General features: G+C 31.7%; 1 protein-coding gene across 1 annotated transcript in view; it reads right to left on the reverse strand.

The window, feature by feature from the left end:
• Positions 1 to 392: 392 nt before the first annotated feature.
• LOC131588470 (maltase-glucoamylase-like) overlaps positions 393 to 20,037 on the reverse strand; it is a 69,157-nt gene continuing 49,512 nt past the window's right edge. The window contains exons 37-47 of the mRNA XM_058857340.1: positions 18,672 to 18,805; positions 17,875 to 17,909; positions 17,665 to 17,781; positions 16,122 to 16,270; positions 9,385 to 9,469; positions 9,219 to 9,275; positions 7,560 to 7,684; positions 5,372 to 5,460; positions 3,675 to 3,724; positions 1,742 to 1,912; positions 393 to 1,203 (exon numbers count right to left, since the gene is read on the reverse strand). Of these exons, the coding sequence (XP_058713323.1) occupies positions 1,141 to 1,203; positions 1,742 to 1,912; positions 3,675 to 3,724; positions 5,372 to 5,460; positions 7,560 to 7,684; positions 9,219 to 9,275; positions 9,385 to 9,469; positions 16,122 to 16,270; positions 17,665 to 17,781; positions 17,875 to 17,909; positions 18,672 to 18,805 (1,075 nt within the window). The 3' untranslated portion in view covers positions 393 to 1,140. The remainder of the gene's footprint in view (positions 1,204 to 1,741; positions 1,913 to 3,674; positions 3,725 to 5,371; positions 5,461 to 7,559; positions 7,685 to 9,218; positions 9,276 to 9,384; positions 9,470 to 16,121; positions 16,271 to 17,664; positions 17,782 to 17,874; positions 17,910 to 18,671; positions 18,806 to 20,037) is intronic.

The raw sequence follows: 20,037 nt of genomic DNA on the forward strand, positions 1-20,037 counted from the left end.
TTCCCCATTGTAGGAACCTTTTATCCCAATGGCTCGCAAATGCAATATGCAAATGCAGTGGCTTATCCTGGGAATCTAAACTCTAGCTTTGTTGAGATTTACCACTCCAGGCCCGGTCACCAGTTGGGTCCTCTGTCCTGTGGTTGAAGAGACCATTTCCCTCCAGGAAAGCACAGGAGAATTTTTTTACTTACCTCTCTTCAGAGGAGAAACGGGAGGCACGCTTTCAGTCTCAGCTGCAACAAACGTTGGGGTCCACCACATGTCGCTCTGTATTGGGAACAGCAAAAGTAACGACACGGACTCTCTTCTGAGTTGCACAAGAGAGTAAGTTTTATTATTCCAGATCTTGTTTTATAGACAGGTCTGAGAAGGTCCAGAAAGGTAAAATTCTCATTGGCCATTAAACGAACGCATCACCATCACTGGTCTGTTGTGTACACCACCCCTTGACCTTCTCTTGTAAGAAAACAACAAGGTGACAAACAACACCTGCAAGGTTGTCTTCTATCTCTAAGGATTGATTTGATTCCTCCTTATGATTTCCCAGGCCACACTTCTCAGGCCAGTCTGAGAAAGTTCTGTGACTTGGTTTCCCACTGACACTGTGCTCCCTCCTTCCTTTTTTTGCATTTAACATCCACATTAATTAACACCGTAATTAAGTCCTTCTCCCCACTCACGATGTGCAAATGAGGCTGGAAGAAGAATTTGTATGGATTTGTCACCCTCCCTTTCCCGCCATTCACAATACTTCCATCAAATTTACTGAATTCGTCAATTTTTAATGTTCAAAAATCGCCAAAAAAACTCGTTTCCCACGGAAAATTCACAGCTCCAAATATGGAGCTGTAGGGAGAGCCAAAATTATTAAAAATGGGAAAATTCCACATAACAAGAGCAGAACAGCAGCTTCCTGAATAAATTAACACAGAATAAATTAATGCGGAGTAGATTAAGGCAGAGTAAAATAATGAGGAATAAATTAGCTCTGAGTAAATTAACAAAACAAGAACTTTTTACACATTTTTTAGTACAATAATAAAGTTATTTTAAGGATCTGGAGAGGCAGAAAAAGTGAGAAATAATTTATGGATGTGAGAAAGTTCCAATTTCCAGTGCAGCGCCACTTTTGGGTCTTTAGGCCCATTTCAGGGTGTAGTTCTGACCCAGCTCCAGCTCCAGTTGGGTGATTTTCAGCACCTTTGGGAAAAAAAAAAGCAGCAAAAAATGACTCCCAGGCAGTTCCTGTGGGATTTTACCACAATTGTGAAATTTTTGGTTAATTACAGGAGCTTTTGGTACTTTCTGCTGTGGATTTTACATCATTTATTTCTGTTCTTTTACATAATAATTTTATATATTATGTAATATATCATCTATATCACTATGTAATATAGAAAATAGCACTTTATATCACATTATGTGGATTTTATAGTTATTAATATATATTATATAACTTTTAGAAATATATATATAAAATTTCTTGATATATAATTTATTTATATATAGTATATCGTATATAGCATATAGTATATACACATTATTTAACATATTGCCTCATAACAGCCATTTTGGATCCATACATTAACATAAATCAACTTTCCACTCATTAATTCCCATTAATTCTCTCCAAAAAAACAAATTTTGCCCAAACCACACCAAGTTTGGGCTCCTCCAGTGCCGCTTTTTTGCCCCAAAACCCCAGAGTTTTAGAAACCCCAAACTGCCTGGAATTTACCTGTTTTTGGGGGTCATGGGCCACGGCATGAGGGGACGGGACATCAAGCCCATCGCGCGTCACTGTCACTTCCTGGACGCTCCCAGGGACCCCCAGCACCTTAATTTCTGTGAATTTCAGGGAATTTGGGTCCATGTACCCCCCATGCAGCACCCGCAGCTCCAGAATGTTCTGGGGAGAAGGAGAAAAAAAATCAGGGATTTTCTCAGATTGCTCAGAATTCCCCTTCTTTCCACACCTGTTTGATGGGTGTGATTTTTTTCTTTTTTTTCATCCATTTCACCTCATTTTAGTCTTTTCAAAATATTTTTAAATCCCATTTGCAACCTTTTAATCAGTTTTAATCCTTTTAATACCATTATAATTATTGTTGACCCCATTTTAAATTAGTATTTAAAAGACTCTTTAATCCTGCTTTATTCCATTTTCATCCTGTTTTCATGTCTTTCAATCCTTTTTACACTGTTTTATTTTAACCCAGATTTTATGTTTTTTAATCCTCTTCTCATCTTTCCTAATCCAATTTTAAACCTTTTAATTTGAATTTAATTTAAAATCCTGTTTAAATCCCATTAATCCTCTTTTTTAATCAATAAATTCTTTTTGGGTTTACTCATTTCCCCCAAAATTCTGATAGTTTGGGTTTTATCAGTTTTCCACCTTTTCCCATGGAATTTCTGCTACCAAGAAAAAAAAAAAGACATTGAATAATTGTAAAAAAAGAAAGTTAAAAATACTAAAAATACCTGCCTGGTGAGAATTTTTTGGTGGGAAAAAATATTGGAATTGATTAAAAAATTATTAGGAAGGGTTTAAAAGAGGATAAAAGGGATTTAAATGGGATTTTAAAGGTTTAAAACTGGATTAGGAAGAACAAGAAGAGGATTAAAAAAAGGTTAAATATTTTTAAGTATTAAAAATAAAATAAAAATACAGTATACAAAATATACATACGAAATATACGTTTAAATAAAGCGGTGTAAAAACATTAAAACTGGATGTACATGGAATAAAACAGGATTAAAGAGTCTTTAATAATTTAAAATGGTGTTAAAAATAATTATAATGTTATTAAAAGGATTAAAACAGATTAAAAGAATGAAAATTGGATTAAAAAGTATTTCAAAAAGACTAAAATGGGATGAAATATATGAAAACCAGATTAAAGGGACAAAAACAGGAGGAAAAAGACAAAAACTTTGTTAAAAAAATAAAACTGGATAAAAAAAAGATTAGAACAGAATGAAAAAGGAGAAACTGGAAAAAATATTAAAGCAGGATGAAAAGGACTTAAATAGGATTAAAAATTAAAAAGCTGAATGAAGATGACTTGAATTGGATGAAATGGATTAAAACAGGATGAAACTGACTAAAATGAGATGAGAAATGACTAAACCAGAATTAAAGGCACTAAAATGGGACAGAAACGGGTCAAAAGAGGTTTTAATGGACTAAAAGATGATGAAAAAGACTAAAATAGGATTAAAATTGTCGAAAAATTATTAAAAGTGGATTAAAATTATTTAAAAGGATCAAAAAGAACAAAAAGAGGATTTGAGGATTGAAATAGGATTAAAAAGGATTCAAGCAGGATGGAAAATTGCTAAAATTGAATGGAAAGGTTCAAATAGAAGCAAATGGACTCAAAGAGGTTAAAAGGATTAAAATGGGACTAAAAAGGGCACAAAGAGGTTTTAAGGGACTAAAAGATGATGAAAAAGACGAAAATGGGATTAGAAGGATAAAAACAGGAGAAAAAAATGAGGAAAAGTGGGTTAATGACTATTACAAATATTAAAAAAGGAAAAAACCTATTAAAAATATTAGAGAGGAAAAGGGCTAAAAAAGGATTAAAATGGTTAGAACAAGAGGACAAATAATAAAGAAGTGGTTGAAAAGGAAATTTTGGTTAAAAATTTGGTTTGGGACTCACAGAGCTGGCAGTGAACGACATCATTAGGTACTCGCCCTTCTCAAAAGTGTCTGGAGTGAGCAAAGAAAAGAAAAATTAAGTTGAAATGAGAATTAAATTTAAATTAAAATTGAAATGGAAATTAAAATTAAAATAGAAAAGAAAAATTAAAAACAAAGAAAAACAAAAAGATAAAATTATAGGATAAGGAACAATAAAAATAAAATTTAAAATGGAAAAAAAATTAAAATTGATAAAATAAAAAAATACAGACAAAATATGGTTGGAGGAAAGCCAGTCCTGTGACAGGCTTCCTCCTTGGTGATCTGCCCCCTAAGATAAGAGTACTTAGTCATGGTGACCAAGCTGTGGACCCCTTCCTGCTTTGGGACCCCATGTTATCTCCTTGTAAACCATTGGTCATTTTACCCTGGTCCTAAACTATTGGTCATTTTCCCAATTCTCCCCTTGGCTATAAAAAACCCAGCTTTTGCCCAGTTCAGTGGATGTGACCGTCACTGGCTCCCTTCGCTGAAGACTGCCAATAAAGGACTCTGTTGAACTCTACACGGCCTCCTATCTCTCGTCTATGCATCGGCTGGGGTAACCCATGAGCAGAACTGGGCTGATCTGAGCTGATCACTGCAAGAGCTGAAATCACTTCTTAAAGAGCTGATCACTTGAAGCCTCAGACTGCTCATAGGAGTTACTCCTCACTAGGAGCCGCCCAAGACCCCTTGGACAGCCATTCTTCGCGTGAACCCTGTCCGGTGTAGTCGGTGGCAGTGCTGGGGGTCAGACAGACCTCTGGACCAGCCAACAAAAATAAGGAATTAAAAATAAAATAAAAAAAAAGAATAAAATAAAAAATAAGGTGAAATATAAATGTAAAATTAAAATTTAATAAGAAAAAGAAATTAAATGCATAAAATCAAAAATAGAAATAATAAATAATTTTTAAAAATTAAAATGAAACAAATAATAAAACATAATTTTACAAAATAAAGACAATAAAATAAATAAACCAAAACCAAAAATGAGCAAAATAAAGAGAAAAATGAAGAAAATAATAAAAATAAATTCAAAGCACCAATAAAAAGAAATAAATATGAATAAAAATTAACTCAATAAAATAAAAACAAAAATTTAAATGAAAATTAATAAAATAAAAATAAAACAAAAAAATCAAAAGTAAAACAAATACAAAAGTGAAGAATAAAAGAAAAATTAACCTATAAACTTACCAATACCATAAAAAAACCCCTGCAAATAAAATAACAACGAATAGAAGAACCACAAGAAAAGGAAAATAAACAAAAATAACAAAATTAAACAAAAATTAAACCAAAATAAAATACTTCATCCTTTTACTGCAGAATATTTTTATGAATATAATAAAAATTTACATTAGTTAAGTTTTATCCTTTTAACTGTGAGAAGCTTTTATTAACTTAATTTTAGAAACTTTAATTAATGAACTTAACCTTAATTTAGCCATTAATGTGTCTTTTTATTCCTCCAAATTTCACTTCATTTGCATTTTATCTTCGTTAATGAACCTCAACACCTTCATATTTTATTTGGTTTTGTCGCTTCACAAAACAACCAGAAATCCCCAAAAATTCAAATTAAGGACCAAAAAAAAGGTAGGAAATTTGTGCCAGCAGGCCATGAGTTGATTAATGAATGTATTAATTAATTTTGCAAATGAGGCTGACCGATGCCCACGCCATCATCCCAGTAGAAGTTCCCCGAGGCCTCCTGGGCGTCGTCCAGAGCAACAGTCAGGAGCAGCGGGTTCTGGCGGCTGGAAAAACCAAACTTTTAGGATTTGGCACCTAAATCCAGGGAATTTGCGATTACACAGGTGGGAAATTGGGAAAATGTAATGAGGGGGAAAGAGATCCAGCTGAGAGGAAATTGGGAGGGTTCCTTATGTTGGTGTTGGGATTTTAGTGGGATTGAGGGAATGTGTTTGAGTTTTGGGTTTGGAATTGATTTTTAAAATTTTGATTTTGATTTGCAGGGTTTATTTGCAGTAGATAAAATTATAATTTATATTTCACATGTAAATTATATATTTATCTTTGTTTATATTTGTAGAAATTGATACACTCGTATTATTTACATACTTACATATTTACATATTTAAGTATTTTGGTATTTAAATATCTATAATGCTGTGGATTTGTATATATTTACATATTTACATATTCGTATATTTATTTATGTATATTTGTATGTTTACATATGTTTACATATTTATTTTAAAGTTTTAATCTAATGTGTTTTTATAGTCTGTTTCTAGTTTCTGAAATTATGTAATAATATATAATTGTTGTTTATGTTATATATAATGATTATAAACAATATATCATACAAAATAGAAATATCTCTTATTTTACATATATTCTGGAATATGTAATTATATATAATAAAGTTTCTATACCAGATATAAAATATTAATAAATGATGCCTTTCACATATTTCTATATTTTAATTAATATGCAAATAATACATAATATATATTATCTAAGGTGTACTTATGTTAAAATTATATGAGACATTTAAAATAACTATGCTACTTATTACATGTATTAATATTTATGCATATTAAGTATGAATGAGTATACCTTTATGTATGGAAAACACTACTTATATTTAAATTTTAATTTTATAATTTAACTTTTAATTATTTAATTTAATACAAAATTAAAAGCGGGTTATTAAAGATGAAACACAACATATAATATATCTATAATAGACAATACATAATTATAAGAATAAATATTTTATACATTATGTTTTATGTATATAATTTATATTATTTATATAATTATATTAAATTTTATTTTATATATGCAATATAAAACGTATTATGTTTTGCATGTTATGTATTGTATAATGTTTCTATATATTTCTATATGTTTTATATATACATATTTATAAATATGGAAATTATCTTTTATGCATAAAGTATGTTTTTACATTTAATATTTAAGATCATATACAATATAAAATATCATGCAAAGGAGTATACAGCAATGCAATTACTTATATGATAAAAATTATTAACACTAGGAACTAGGAATTACATTTTATTTTATATCCTATTAATTTACAATCCCAAGAACCAACAGAATAAATTGCAGTTCAATTTTAATTTGCCATATTTTATTTGGTTGGTGCTTCTTACCATACCATATATTCTATATTTAGTATTTTATCTTTTATCTTTAATATTTTCTCTTTCATATTCTATCTTTAAATTTTCTGTATTTTTTATATATTTCATATATTTGATAAATAAAAATCATAATAGTAATGTAGTAATAATAATGTTTAATATATTATAACATTATATTAAAATATTATATTTATAAAATATAAATTAATATTTAATAATTTAATATTTTAAATTATATTTTATTAGTTACATATAATAATGGAGTATTTTAATTACTTATTATACAAATACTATTACATATTATAAAATTATATATAACATTTTTAATGTTATATATGTGTGTATATGTTTAATATAGTATTATAATATTATAAGATGATAATATTATAATACTATATTAAACATTATTTTCACTACCATTACAAATATTATTTTCTATCTATTGAAATATATAAAATATATTAAATATAAGAAAATACAGAAAATTCAAAGACAAATTATAAAATAAAATACAAATATTAATATATTAAGTTATACATTATATATAACATATATAATATAATGTATTATATATTCAATATATAACTATACATTAATATATACTTATTAAATATTAAATATACACTAATAATAGTAGTTTAAAATACATAGTAATTCACATTATGTTTCTTTATCGAGTTAAAAACCCCAAACGCAAGGAAATTGTCCCCGTTTTTCACCTGAACCAAGTGTTGTTGGCCGGGAGCTGCTGGGGGAGGATGTGGCCTCCCCGCACATGGAGGTTGATGTGGCCCAGGGGTGCTGGAAAGTTCTGGAACTGGCGACGGAATCCAACCTCCTCATCCTGGGGAATGTCGAAAAATGGTTAAATTCATAAATAATCACAGAGTTTTCCAAAAAATTGACCAAAAAATTGAGAAAAAATCACAAAAAAAAAAAAAAAAAAAAAAAGACAAAAAATGGACAAGAAATTATAAAGTACAAAAAATTTACTTAAAATCGACAGAAATTCACAGAAGTTGACAAAACTTTACTAAGAACTGACAAAAAATTTACAATAGCAAGCAGAAATTTACAAAAGTTGCTAGAAATTTAAGAAATTTGTGAAAGCTTACAAAAAAATGACAAAAATTTACTAAAAAACTAGTTTACTAAAAGGAGACAGAAACTGACAAAATTTTATATAAACATATAGAAATTTACGAAAAGTGTGAGAAATTTACCAAAAATTAATGAAAAGTTTATGACAAAATACCCAAAATGAGCCTCTTTATTTAATTTATTTGAAGTTACTGAATTTTTTTTTAGTTTTATTGATTTTGAAATTTTTGTGTTTTCTTGATTTTTAAAAAAACTTTCAGATACCTCAAATTTTGGTAAATTTTAAAAATGAATTGGGTTTTACACTCTTAAATTTATTGAATGTTATTGCTGTTTAAAAATTAATTAAATTTCTTAATGATCCAATGTATTGGATTTTTTAAAAAATTGCTAGGTGTTTATTTTTTTGGTACATTGAACTTTATCAACATTTTTTCGTCTAGATTTTTAAAAATTTATTGAATTTTTTTGTTTTTTAACATTTATTGAGGTTGAAATTTTTTAAATTTATTGCATTTAATTGAATTTTGTTAAATTTGATTGGATTTCATTGAATGCTATTGACTGTTTAAACTTAGTGAATTTATTTTTTCAACTGAAGTCATTGAACTGAATAAAATCTTTACATTTCAAAAATTTTTTTTATTCTCGGGCTGTTTTTCAAAATTTGTGTAGTATAAATTTCATTTTTTTTATATAACATAGGTAATTTATTGTGCATTTATAAAATGAGATAAAGTAAAGCAAAGTGAGACAAAATAAAGTAACAGAAAATATTAATGCTAAAATAACATGAGATAAGGTTAAATGAAATACATACAATAAAATAAATAAAGCTGAAAATAAAATAAGGTGTCATGAAATTAAATGCAATAAAATAAAATCTGTGAAAAAATATATTCAATAGAATGAATAAAATTAAAATTTTAAATTGAGATATAATTGAGAAAAATGAACTATCAAATGATGAAAAATTAAAATAAATTTTAAAATGGGGTTAAAATAAGATCAAATTAAATAAAGACAACAAAAGGAAGAAATACAATGAAATTAAATAAAAGACAATAAAGTTAAATAAAATAAAATATATTTATAAGGTAATTTTTTTCCATCACTATTGCTCCTCCCCCTGCTCAACATCTGGGGGAAAAATTCACTAATTCTCTCAGTTAAATGATATTAATTATGTTTTTCACATACATGTGGTCCAAATAATCAATTATCCAATTCCAATTCCATTTTCTTATCAGGAAAAAGGAGATTTTTGAGGAACTCACAGTGTGGAAATTGAACCAGCGGGCATCAGGCAGATATGCACGCACCTCGGACACACCCTGGAATGAAACATTTTGGGGCTTTTCATGCCGAAATCCCAATTTTCGGGTATTTGGGTGTTTTTTGGGGATTTCCCTCATTTTGCCCATTTTGTCCCAGTTTCCTCACCGGCTCCAGGACAGGGCTGATGAGCAGACCCGCCCCCCACATGAACTGCCTGTAAATGTCCCACGTAGTTCTGTCCTCCACAAACCTGAAGAGGAAAAGGAGAATTTTGGGGAAATTTTCCAATTAATGAATCTCATTGAAAATAATTATTAAAATAACTTTGCCTTTTCATGTAAGCTAAAATAAGTCATTGCCATTTGCTATTTAATTATTCCAGTTAAGTTTGAAAATAAAATTTATTTATAGGTTTTTTTCTATTATTTTTGTCATATTTATTATCATATATTGTATATTTTAATGTATTATATTAAAAATTACAGATTTATATTCTTGTATCATGTTATATATAACTATATATGTAACTACATTTATTATAAGTTAATATATTACAATATTATATTTAAAATAACCAAATGTATTTACATTTCATACAGTATATATTATATTTTATATAGCTATATATTGTATTTTATATATTTTACATTATTTTATTGTGTTTTCGTATTTCATATTATTATGTATTTTACATTATTTTACATTATTTTTGTATCTATAATTTTACATTATTTTCTATGTTTAGAAACCATGCTTATAAATAATATAAAATATAATACTGTAGTATTATTATGTGTATATATTATTGTCCTGGGTTGATTATGATGTTAAATTGTATCCCTATTCGTCCACCTAACCCAGAGACAGGTTTTATATTCTTAAAATTCCATCTAAGAGTAAAAGTGAGTGGAAAAGAAGCACCGAGTCTGTTATCAGAGACTGTACTTGCTCCCCCCGCATCGGGAGTTTTGACTACAGCACAGACAGACAACAAGACACAGATCGCCTTGGCTTTCCAACTAGCCGGAGCAGAGAGGTCTTCCTGGACTGTTTTCTTTGCCTTTTCTGAAACGAATCGAACCTGCTTTGGACTGGGGACTTGGGGGAGCACCGGGAGCTTGCACCCGTGGACTACCGGGAGCCCAGCCTGGGCAGCGGCATCTTCCAGCACCAGAGGGACTGATAACAGAGCAAACACCCACAGGAAAGAGACCCTCTGAATTTTGTCATCTCTTCTGAACGGCGAGAGGTTTTGTAATTTGATATCATTCATTTTTGTGCTGGGTAGTGCTGTGCTTGTGAAATAAACAGGTTTTTTCCACTTCTCTCAGAGAAATCTCTTCCCGAACCGGTTGGGGGGTGGGGGAAAAGAGCCACGTGAGTTTGCTTCCCGGGGTGGGGGGGGAAGCCCCACTGAAAGTTTTCTCCTAAATTTGCCCTAAACCAAGACAAATACATTCATTGGCGCTCAACGTGGGGCACGAAAGAGTGAAAAAACCCTGTACTAATTGTATTAAAGTAGCAATTACTTTGTATTGAGATAAAATAAAACAGTCCCTAACCATCCAGCCATGCTACTTGAATTAATAATGTCTTTTAAAGTACAGGCCTTCATGTGTTTCTAATCGCTAAACTTTTTTTAAGTTTTAATACCTTTGTAGTCCCTTAGTTTATTTTCTTATCCACAACTAGCAACAGTGTTGTCCCTAACACATTGCTTTTACAGTAGAAAAGCACGAATTAAAATAACTATTAAGCTGAGCCTAGTAATTATAATTTTTAAAAAAGTTATTCAAGTGCTAAAATCTGTTCCAAATATAAAAAATTCATAAGTATAGTTATGCACCCAGTTTGTTAAAAGAAAAGCAAAGAACGAAACTTTTCAACCTTTCCTTTCCTTCTTCTCCTCTAAATCAGTTACATCACTATTAGCAAGTGTTCAGTTTCCCCTAAATGTTAGAAAAACCACCTTCCTGACATTTAATCTAGTAAATTTCCTCTATACAGTCTTCAGCCTCTCTAAAATGAAAGCTGAGATTTCTAGAGAGACTGATGAAACCCCTAAATCGAGCATAAAAAATCCTAAGTAGAGTAAAGAATGAGAAGATATAAGCCAAATCCTAAAAAAATTCTCTGACCCTGTAGTTTGAGACTTCCCACATGAACAAATTCTAAATCCAATTGAAATAGAAAAATACCTAAAAAAAAAGTGTCAAGTTAATTCCAAAAAAAAAAAGATCATTGCAATAAGCTAAGCCCTAGCATATGCGTACCGTGCATTGCTAGATACTGTAAGGCAGCAAACAAGAAGAAAGAAACAAAAAAATAAATCAACAGCTACCCCAATTACTCAAACTGCAACCAGCCTCCCAATTACAAAGCTAGTAGCTAAACCAAACAACAAACCTCAACCAATAGCTGTTGCTACTAGCACAAAAAGTGAAAAGTGCACAAACAAAACCAATCGACCAGTAAATAATGATAATAAAGACGCAAAAAAAAGACCCTCAACGCCTACTAACACAAAACCAAAAGTCAAAACAACTGAAACAAAATCAGAAACTAATATTGAGTCCTTTTCCCTAAAAAAATCTTCGTAACCTGAAAAAAGATTACACTCAACGACCTAATAAATCTATAATTAGTTAGTTAGTCCGTCTGTAAAATGCTGCAAGTAAAGCTACAATTCTAGATAGCACTGAAGCGAGGCATCTGAAATCCCTATCACATAATCCAATTATCAACCAAAAAATAATAAAAGAAGCTAACCCTCGCAGTCTCTAAACATGAGTCCTTAAAAGTATAACCCGAAAATATCTGTGTGTAGATGACCTCTACATACAACAAACACAGTGAAAAACCATCAAACAAAAAATCCAACGCCTGAAAAAAATAGCAGTAGCAGAAATAGTTTTTTCAAATAACATACCAACTAAGAATCCTAACTTAATACCATGTACATCCGTAATGTAACGAAAATTAGTACGACTTGAGCCGCAAAAATATGCATCTGCTTTAGCAATGATGAAACAAGATGAAAGAGAAGAGACCGTGCTAGATATAGAGAAAAAGCTTCGAGCATACACAGATACCGTGCATGGGCCCACCCATGCAAGAATCACAACTGTAGAAACACGTCTACTGAAATTAAAAAATAAAATAGAAGAAAATCACAAAAAACTTAAAGATGAGATTAAAAAAGACCTTCTCCAAATCTCAACAATACAGATCAAAAATCCTAGCACTCAACGCAAGCGTTCCCCAAATCGAAAAAAAAAATATACCCCACGAACTAAGCTGTAGTTCTACCTACGTAATTACAGAAAAAACATAAAAAGATGAGATAAGAAATCTACTGCAGCTCTAGCACAACGAGTGCGTAAATTAAAAGAAGAAAAAAATCACAAAAGAAGTTCCACCAAAAAAAAACCAGCTCCAATTACCCATAGCCAAACTGCCAAGTATGATAATAATGACATGTCCGATCCCCTTGAAAGAACATCCAAAACATATACCAAAAGAAAAAAAAATAACCAAGCTTAAAAGAACCCTACCTCTAACCAAATAAAAGCTAGAAAAAATCGTGTTTTTTAAACTGTGTAGATTCGTTGGCCTGGCACATCAGAACCACAACGATATAAAACCTTAATTAACACTGGTGCACAGTGCACAATAATCCCATCAAAACATATAGGGGCAGAATCTGTTTCTATTGCTAACGTAACAAAAAAATCACAAGATTTTACCTTAGTAAAAACAAATGTGAGCCTGACTAAAAAAGAATAAAAAAAACACCCTGTTGTAACAAGCCCAAAAGCCCCATGCATTTTGAGCATAGACTACCTCCAAAGTGAGTATTTCAAAAACCCAAAAAAATTCAAGTAAACATTTAAAATAACAGCTGTAAAGACAAAAAGTGTCCAACAACTGAACACCTTGCCTGAACTGTCCGAAAAACCATCTACAGTAATGTTGGAGTCTGAGATACAGACTGTGTGCCCTTGCTTTTAATATTTAGTTCCAAGATTCAAAGAAACACTGAATTTCATATAATATGAAATTCATGTGCATGTTTTCATGGTGATACATGAAAACAAGTGTTAGATAGGAAATGTGTAAATGTGTAGATTAGAAAGTTTCTTGAATCACTGGGTGAAAAAGTAGTTTAGAGAACAGGAGACAAGATGGAGGATTTAGGGTGTTGTCTCTTGTCCTTCTTCTTTCTTCTTCATGTTCTTCTCCTAGGGGTGTTTGGGTAGTAGTAGGTGATTGGGTAGAAAATGTCACAGTGCAGCACACAGGTGTTGGGTCATTGGGTCACTAAGAAAAATAGCTTAGTTGGCATCTGTTAATTGGGTAAGTGGACGTATAAAAGACCTTGAAGAAGATCTTTGTTGGCCATTTTACCCCTTTTCTATCATAGTGCACATAGCTCCTTGTACCTTGTAATGCTGATAAGAAAAAATAAACAACTGAGACCGAACGAGAGAAAAAACTGCCTCCCTCTCATCAATCTTCAGTTCAAAGGGAAAAAGAACCCAAATCAAAAAGTCCCTAAACAGACACAGTAAGACTTCTAAAAGTAAAAAAACAACAAGTACCAATTACCACCTCGACGGTACACCGTTGACAATATAAAACAACTCGAAATGCTGTAATCTCCATCCACAAAATAATCAAAAAACTAAAAAGCCAAAAAGTAATCAGCAAAACCCACTCACCTATCAACAACCCTATCTAGCCTGTGCATAAATCTAAAAGAAAATAGAAATTGACTGTAAACTATCGTGCATTAAATGAAGTGACTCCACCACTGAACGCTACCGTGCCAGACATGCTAAAGCTCCAATACAAGCTAAAGTCCAAAGCAGCAAAGTAGTATACCACTATCGACATTACTAATACATTTTTCTCCATTCCCCTGGCAGCAGAATGCAAGCCTCAGTTTGCTTTCACGTAAAAGAGAGTACAATACACCTAAAACCGACTGCCCCAAAAGTAAAAACACAGCCCCACCATCTGCCATAAACTGATCCAAACTGCCCTAGAAAAAAATGAAGCTCCAAAACATCTACAGTACATAGATGACATCATTGTCTAGAAGAACACAGCGGCAAAAGTGTTTAAAAAAAAAGAAAAAATCATCCAAATCCTCCTTAAATCTAGTTTTGCCATCAAAAAAAGCAAAGTTAAAAAACCAACTCGTAAAATTCAGTTCCTAGAAGTAAAGTAGCAAAATAAACAGCGCCAGATTCCTACTGTCATCAACAAAATCACAGCAATGTCTCCACCAACTAATAAGAAAAAAACACAAACTTTCTTAAGTGCCATAAAGTTCTAAAAAATGCATATTCCTGAATACAGTCAAATTGTGAGCCCTCTTTACCTAGTCACTCGAAAAAAAAATAATTTCCATTAGAGCCCTGAGCAGCAACAAGCCTTTACTCAAATCAAGCAAAAAATCGCCCATGCAGTAACCCTTAGCCCAATCAAAACAAGACCCAATATAAAAAACGTGCTCTACTCTGCAGCCGAGAACCATAGTCTGTCCTAGAGCCTCTGGCAAAAAGTGTCTAGTGAGACTCAAAGTCGACCATTAAAATTTTAGAGTAAAAACTATAAAAAATTCAAAACCCATTACACCCCAACAAAAAAAAAAATTTTAGCAGCCTATGAAAGAGTCCAAGCTGCCTCAAAAGTAATTAACACTAAAGCACAACTCCTCCTGGCACCCCGACTACCAATACTAAGATAAATGTTCAAGAAAAAAGTTCCTTCCACCCATCATGCAACCAGTGCCACATGAAGCAAGTGAATTGCTCTTATCACACAGCGCGCCCGTATTAGTAAACTAAACCGCCCTAAAATTTTAAAAATAATTACAAACTAGCCTAAAAGTGAAAATTTTCATCTCACAAATAAAAAACAAGAAAAAATAACAAGAGCTGAAAAAGCTCCACCATATAACCAACTTCCAACAAAAAAAACACGCTATGCTCTTTTCACTAATAGTTCCTATCGCATCGTAAAGATGAACCAAAAATAAAAAGCAGCCGTATAGAGCCCCACACGACAAGTCGCAAAAGCCACTAAAAAAAAAAGTAAATCAAGTCAACTTGCTAAACTCAAGGGGGGGGAAGCCCCACTGAAAGTTTTCTCCTAAATTTGCCCTAAACCAAAACAAATACAATTATATAATATAATACTACATTATAAGTTATTTTATATTTATAAAAACCACATAAACATTCTCCAAGTGTAAATATATATATTTTATAATATATAAAATATTATTAAAAAGAAATATAAGTAGAAATAGAAATAGAAATATAGAATATTATAACTTTATATATTTTATATATTGATAAATAGAAGTATAAAATATATGAAGATCAAAAATTACTATATTACATACTCCTTTATGCCGTATATTTATATAATATTTATGTATTTCAAATTTATTGTTATTATTCTATTTTTAATTTTTAATTATTTTAATTTTAATATTTTATATACACTTCATCCTATATATTTTATATCTACATTTCATTTTTATGCTTGTATTTTATGTACTGTATATATTGTATAATTTTTATATTGTTTTATTTTAGATGTTGTAAACATTGTAAATATTTTAGATATTGTATATATTGTATATAATTTTATATTGTATTTAATTTTATACATTGTAATTTATTTTTTTATCTTTTTTATTTTATATATGACACAAAAATACAAGCCCAAATACATTTTTATGCATACTTTTACACACATTTATACCTAAAAAAAAATTAAAAATACAATGTACCCATTATTTTTTATGCGATTCCACAGGCTTTTTGGTCAGATTTGGGAACCCCATGGATTTTGGGGAGAAAAAGGGTGGTTTTGGGCAAACTCACTCATGCAGGAGGGGCCGCACCACAGTGCTGCCACGGACATGGGCGTGGAGCATCAGTGTGTACAGGTGGGGCAGGAGCCGGTACCGGAGCTGGAGCACGGCCCGGGACAGATCCGCGAAAGTGGAATTCCAGGCCACGGGGTCCTGGCGCTGAAATGGGACAAAAATCTGAGGCTTTGGGTTATGGGGGAAAAACAGTGATTTTGGGTAATTGGGTGAAAGATGGAGATTTTGGGCTAAGGGATGAAAAATGGAGATTTTGGGTCATGGAGTGAAAAACAATGATTTTTGGTCACAGGGTGGAAAATGGTGATTTTGAGTCAAGGAGTGAAAAATGGAGATTTTGGGTAATGAGGGAAAAAAGTGGTGATTTTGAGTATGGGAAAATACAGGGAAAATATGGGAAAGATATGGGGGAAATACAGAGCAAATGTGGAAATTATAGGGAAAATATGGGGAAAACTGTAAGAAAAAATATGGAAAAAAATACTAAATATGGGGAAAATACGGGAAATATGGGGGAATACTGGAAATAGGGGAGAACATGAGAAATAAAGGGAAAGTATGAGAAATACAGGGAAAACATGGGGGAAAATAATACAGGAAATATATGGAAAATATAGAGTAAATACAAGGAAAATATGGGAAACATGGAGAAAATGTTGGAAAATAGGAGGAAAATAGGATAAATACAGGGAAAATATCAGAAATACAGGAAAAACACAGGAATTATGGGGAAACTGGGAATTATGGGAAATATGAGGAAGTATGAGGAAAATATGGGACATATTGGGGAAAGATAGGGAAAAGATGAAGAATATTTGGGAAAATATGAGTAAAACGTGGGAAATAAAGGGGAAATGTGGGTATATAAGGGGAAAATGGGTTCTACTGAGAAAATATGGGGCATAGACTGAAACTATAGGAAAAAATTAGGAACTATGGGGCAAATACAGGAAATATGGGGAAAATATGGGAGCTACTTTAAAAAAATAGGGAAAAGATAGGGAAACACGAAAAATACAGGGGAAAATATGGAGAAAATATGGGAAATATCTGGAAAATATGAAGAAAATGAAGGAAAAATGTGAATTACGGGGACAATATGGGAAACATTGAGGAAATACAAAAGAAATATAGGGAAATACGGGAAGTACAGGAAAATGGGGAAACTAAGGGAAATATCAGGGAATGATGGTGAAAATATGGGCAAAATAAGGGAAATACAGGGAACATATAGGAAAAGGTTTGGGGAATATGGGAAAAGTTTTGGGGAAATATGGGCAAAATATGGAAGAAATATGGGCAAAATATGGGAACTATGGGGAAAATACTGCAAATATGTTGGAAATGTAGGAACTACTGGGAAAAACTGGGGCAAATACAGAAATGCAGAGAAAATATGGGAAATACTGGGAAAACTTGGGGAAAAGATAGGAAATATGAAAAATATATGAAGTAAAATATAAAATATATATAAAAAAAAGTATAGAAAATATGGGAATTAGCCACTTTTAGTGAAAATCAAGGTGGAATTCACCTACCTTGGCCTTGTTCCCATTGTGATTGCGGGAATAGGGATAGAAGGCACCGAGCTCCATCCAGCGGGCGCAGAGTTCATATGAGGGCTCCCCGAAAAATCCACAAATATCGGCCCCACTCTGCAAAAAAAAAATCCCAAGCAGGCCGTGCACAAAATCCACCATTACAGTTAACAGGAGAACTGGAGAGTCAGGGATGCACTAAGGACTTACATAAGAGATCCCAAAGAGGCTGAATTCCATCATTCCTGTGGATTAATTTGGAAATTGTTGGAATTGGTCAAAAAATCAACCATAGGGACAAAAATTCTTTTGGCTTGGCTGAGTATGAATCATTTTCAGGTCAAAAAATGGGATAATTGGAAGGTAATCAAGGAAGAAAATTGATTTTTTCTTCAATTTTGCTCAAAAATCTGATTATGAGGAAGAAAACAAAGAAATACGGAATTTTGGCTCAAAAATATTAATATTATGTAGGAAAACAAGGAGAAATGAAATTTTGGCTCCAAAAAATGTGATTATTTGGAAAGAAACCTAGAAAGATCATGGAATTCTGGGTCAAGAAAATGTGATTATTGGAGAAGAAACTCCTCTGAGTTCGGTTCATTTTGGCATGAAAAATGAGATAATCAGAAGGGAATCAAGAAGAAAAATTGAATTTCCGGTCACAAATGTGATTATGAGGAAGGAATCAAGAAATAAAGGATTTTGGGTCAAAAAAGCTCATTAGTGCAGAGGAAATCAAGAAATATGAAATTCAAGCTCAAAAAATTGTGATCATTCGGAAAGAAACTAAGAAAGAACATGGCATTTTGGCTCACAAAATGCAAATATTTGGAAGGAAAGTAAGAAGAAATATGGAATCTGGGCTCAAAAATATTTTTTATGTAGGAAAACAAAAAATATATGGAATTTTTAGAGCAGAATTTTGGCTCAAAAATAGAGGATTTTTTGAACAAAACTGAGAAACACAGAATTTTGGGTGGAAAAGCAGGATTTTGGGTGCTCACCAATGATGGATTTGTCCAGCTGGTTCCAGGCAGCTGTGTTGTCCCCCAGCCAGTGCCCCGCCCACCTCCCGCTGCTGGGGAAGGTTGAGCGTGTGACGACTATCCCACGCTCCCCTGTGAGGTTCCGCAGGATGCTGGGGGGAAATCCCAGAATTTGGTGATTCAGGGAGAGGATAAAAACAGAGTTTTAGTTTTTTAAAAGTATATATTTATATATTAAATATGAAACTGGCAGGGGTTGGTCTAAAAAGAGTCATATTTAAGTTGGTATTTTTGTCTTGGTTTGGAAATTTCCATTTCCTTTTCTTTTCCCATTCCTATTCCCGATCCCATTCCCGATCCCACTCCCATTCCCATTTCCTTTTCCATTCCCATTCCCATTCCCATTCCCATTCCCATTCCCATTCCCATTCCCATTCCTGTTTCTGTTTCCCTTTCCATCCCATTCCCACTCCCATCCCCATTTTCCTTTCCAAGTAATTAATTGCTTTTGATTAGGTAATTGATTCTCATTAACTGATTTTAATTTATTAACCACTCTTGATTGATTAATCCTCCTTAAGTAATAAACTACTTGTGATTAATTAATTCCTTTTAATCGATTGTTTTTGATTATTCCCTTTTAGCTGATAAACTGCTTGTAACCACTTACTTTGAACTGACTTACTGCTTTTTAAAATTAATCCTCTTTAACTGATTAATTGATTATGATTATTTTATTGATTAATTGTTTTTATTGATTAATTCTTTTTAACTGAATGTGTGATTAATTGCTTTTAATTGATTGATTTTTCTATTATTCCCCTTTAACTGATCAACTGTAATTAATTGCTTTTTTAATTGATTATTTTTTTATTAATCTCCTTTAACTGATAAACTCCTTGGTTTTGATTAATTCCTTTTAATTGATTAATTGCTTTTGATTAACTCCCTTTAACTAAATAACAGCATGTGAATGATTAATTGCTTTAAATTGATTGATTGCTTTTTAAATTATTCCTCTTTAACAGATCAACTGCATGTGATTGATTTACGCAATTTAATTGATTAATTGGTTTTGATTGATTATTTATGTGTAATTGATTAATTGCTTTTTCTTTGATTTGATTTTTATTTCTTTTAATTAGTTAATTGCTCTTGTGTAAATAACTCCTTTTGATTAATGAATCCAAGTTTCTAGAAATGTCCTTGTGAGTTTAAAGGATGTTTTTGGGCATTTTAAGGTGAAATCAGTGAAATTATTCTTGTTTAACTGACTCAAATACCAGAAGGGACTCAGATAGCCAGAAAAAAAGTGGGAGAAAATAGAAGATTTCCAGCAAAAGAAAGGGAGGAACATTTTGGTATAAGAAGATTGAAAATGGGT

Source organism: Poecile atricapillus, chromosome 26 (assembly GCF_030490865.1).
Source record: "Poecile atricapillus isolate bPoeAtr1 chromosome 26, bPoeAtr1.hap1, whole genome shotgun sequence".
In the NCBI taxonomy this organism is placed as follows: Eukaryota; Metazoa; Chordata; class Aves; order Passeriformes; family Paridae; genus Poecile; species Poecile atricapillus.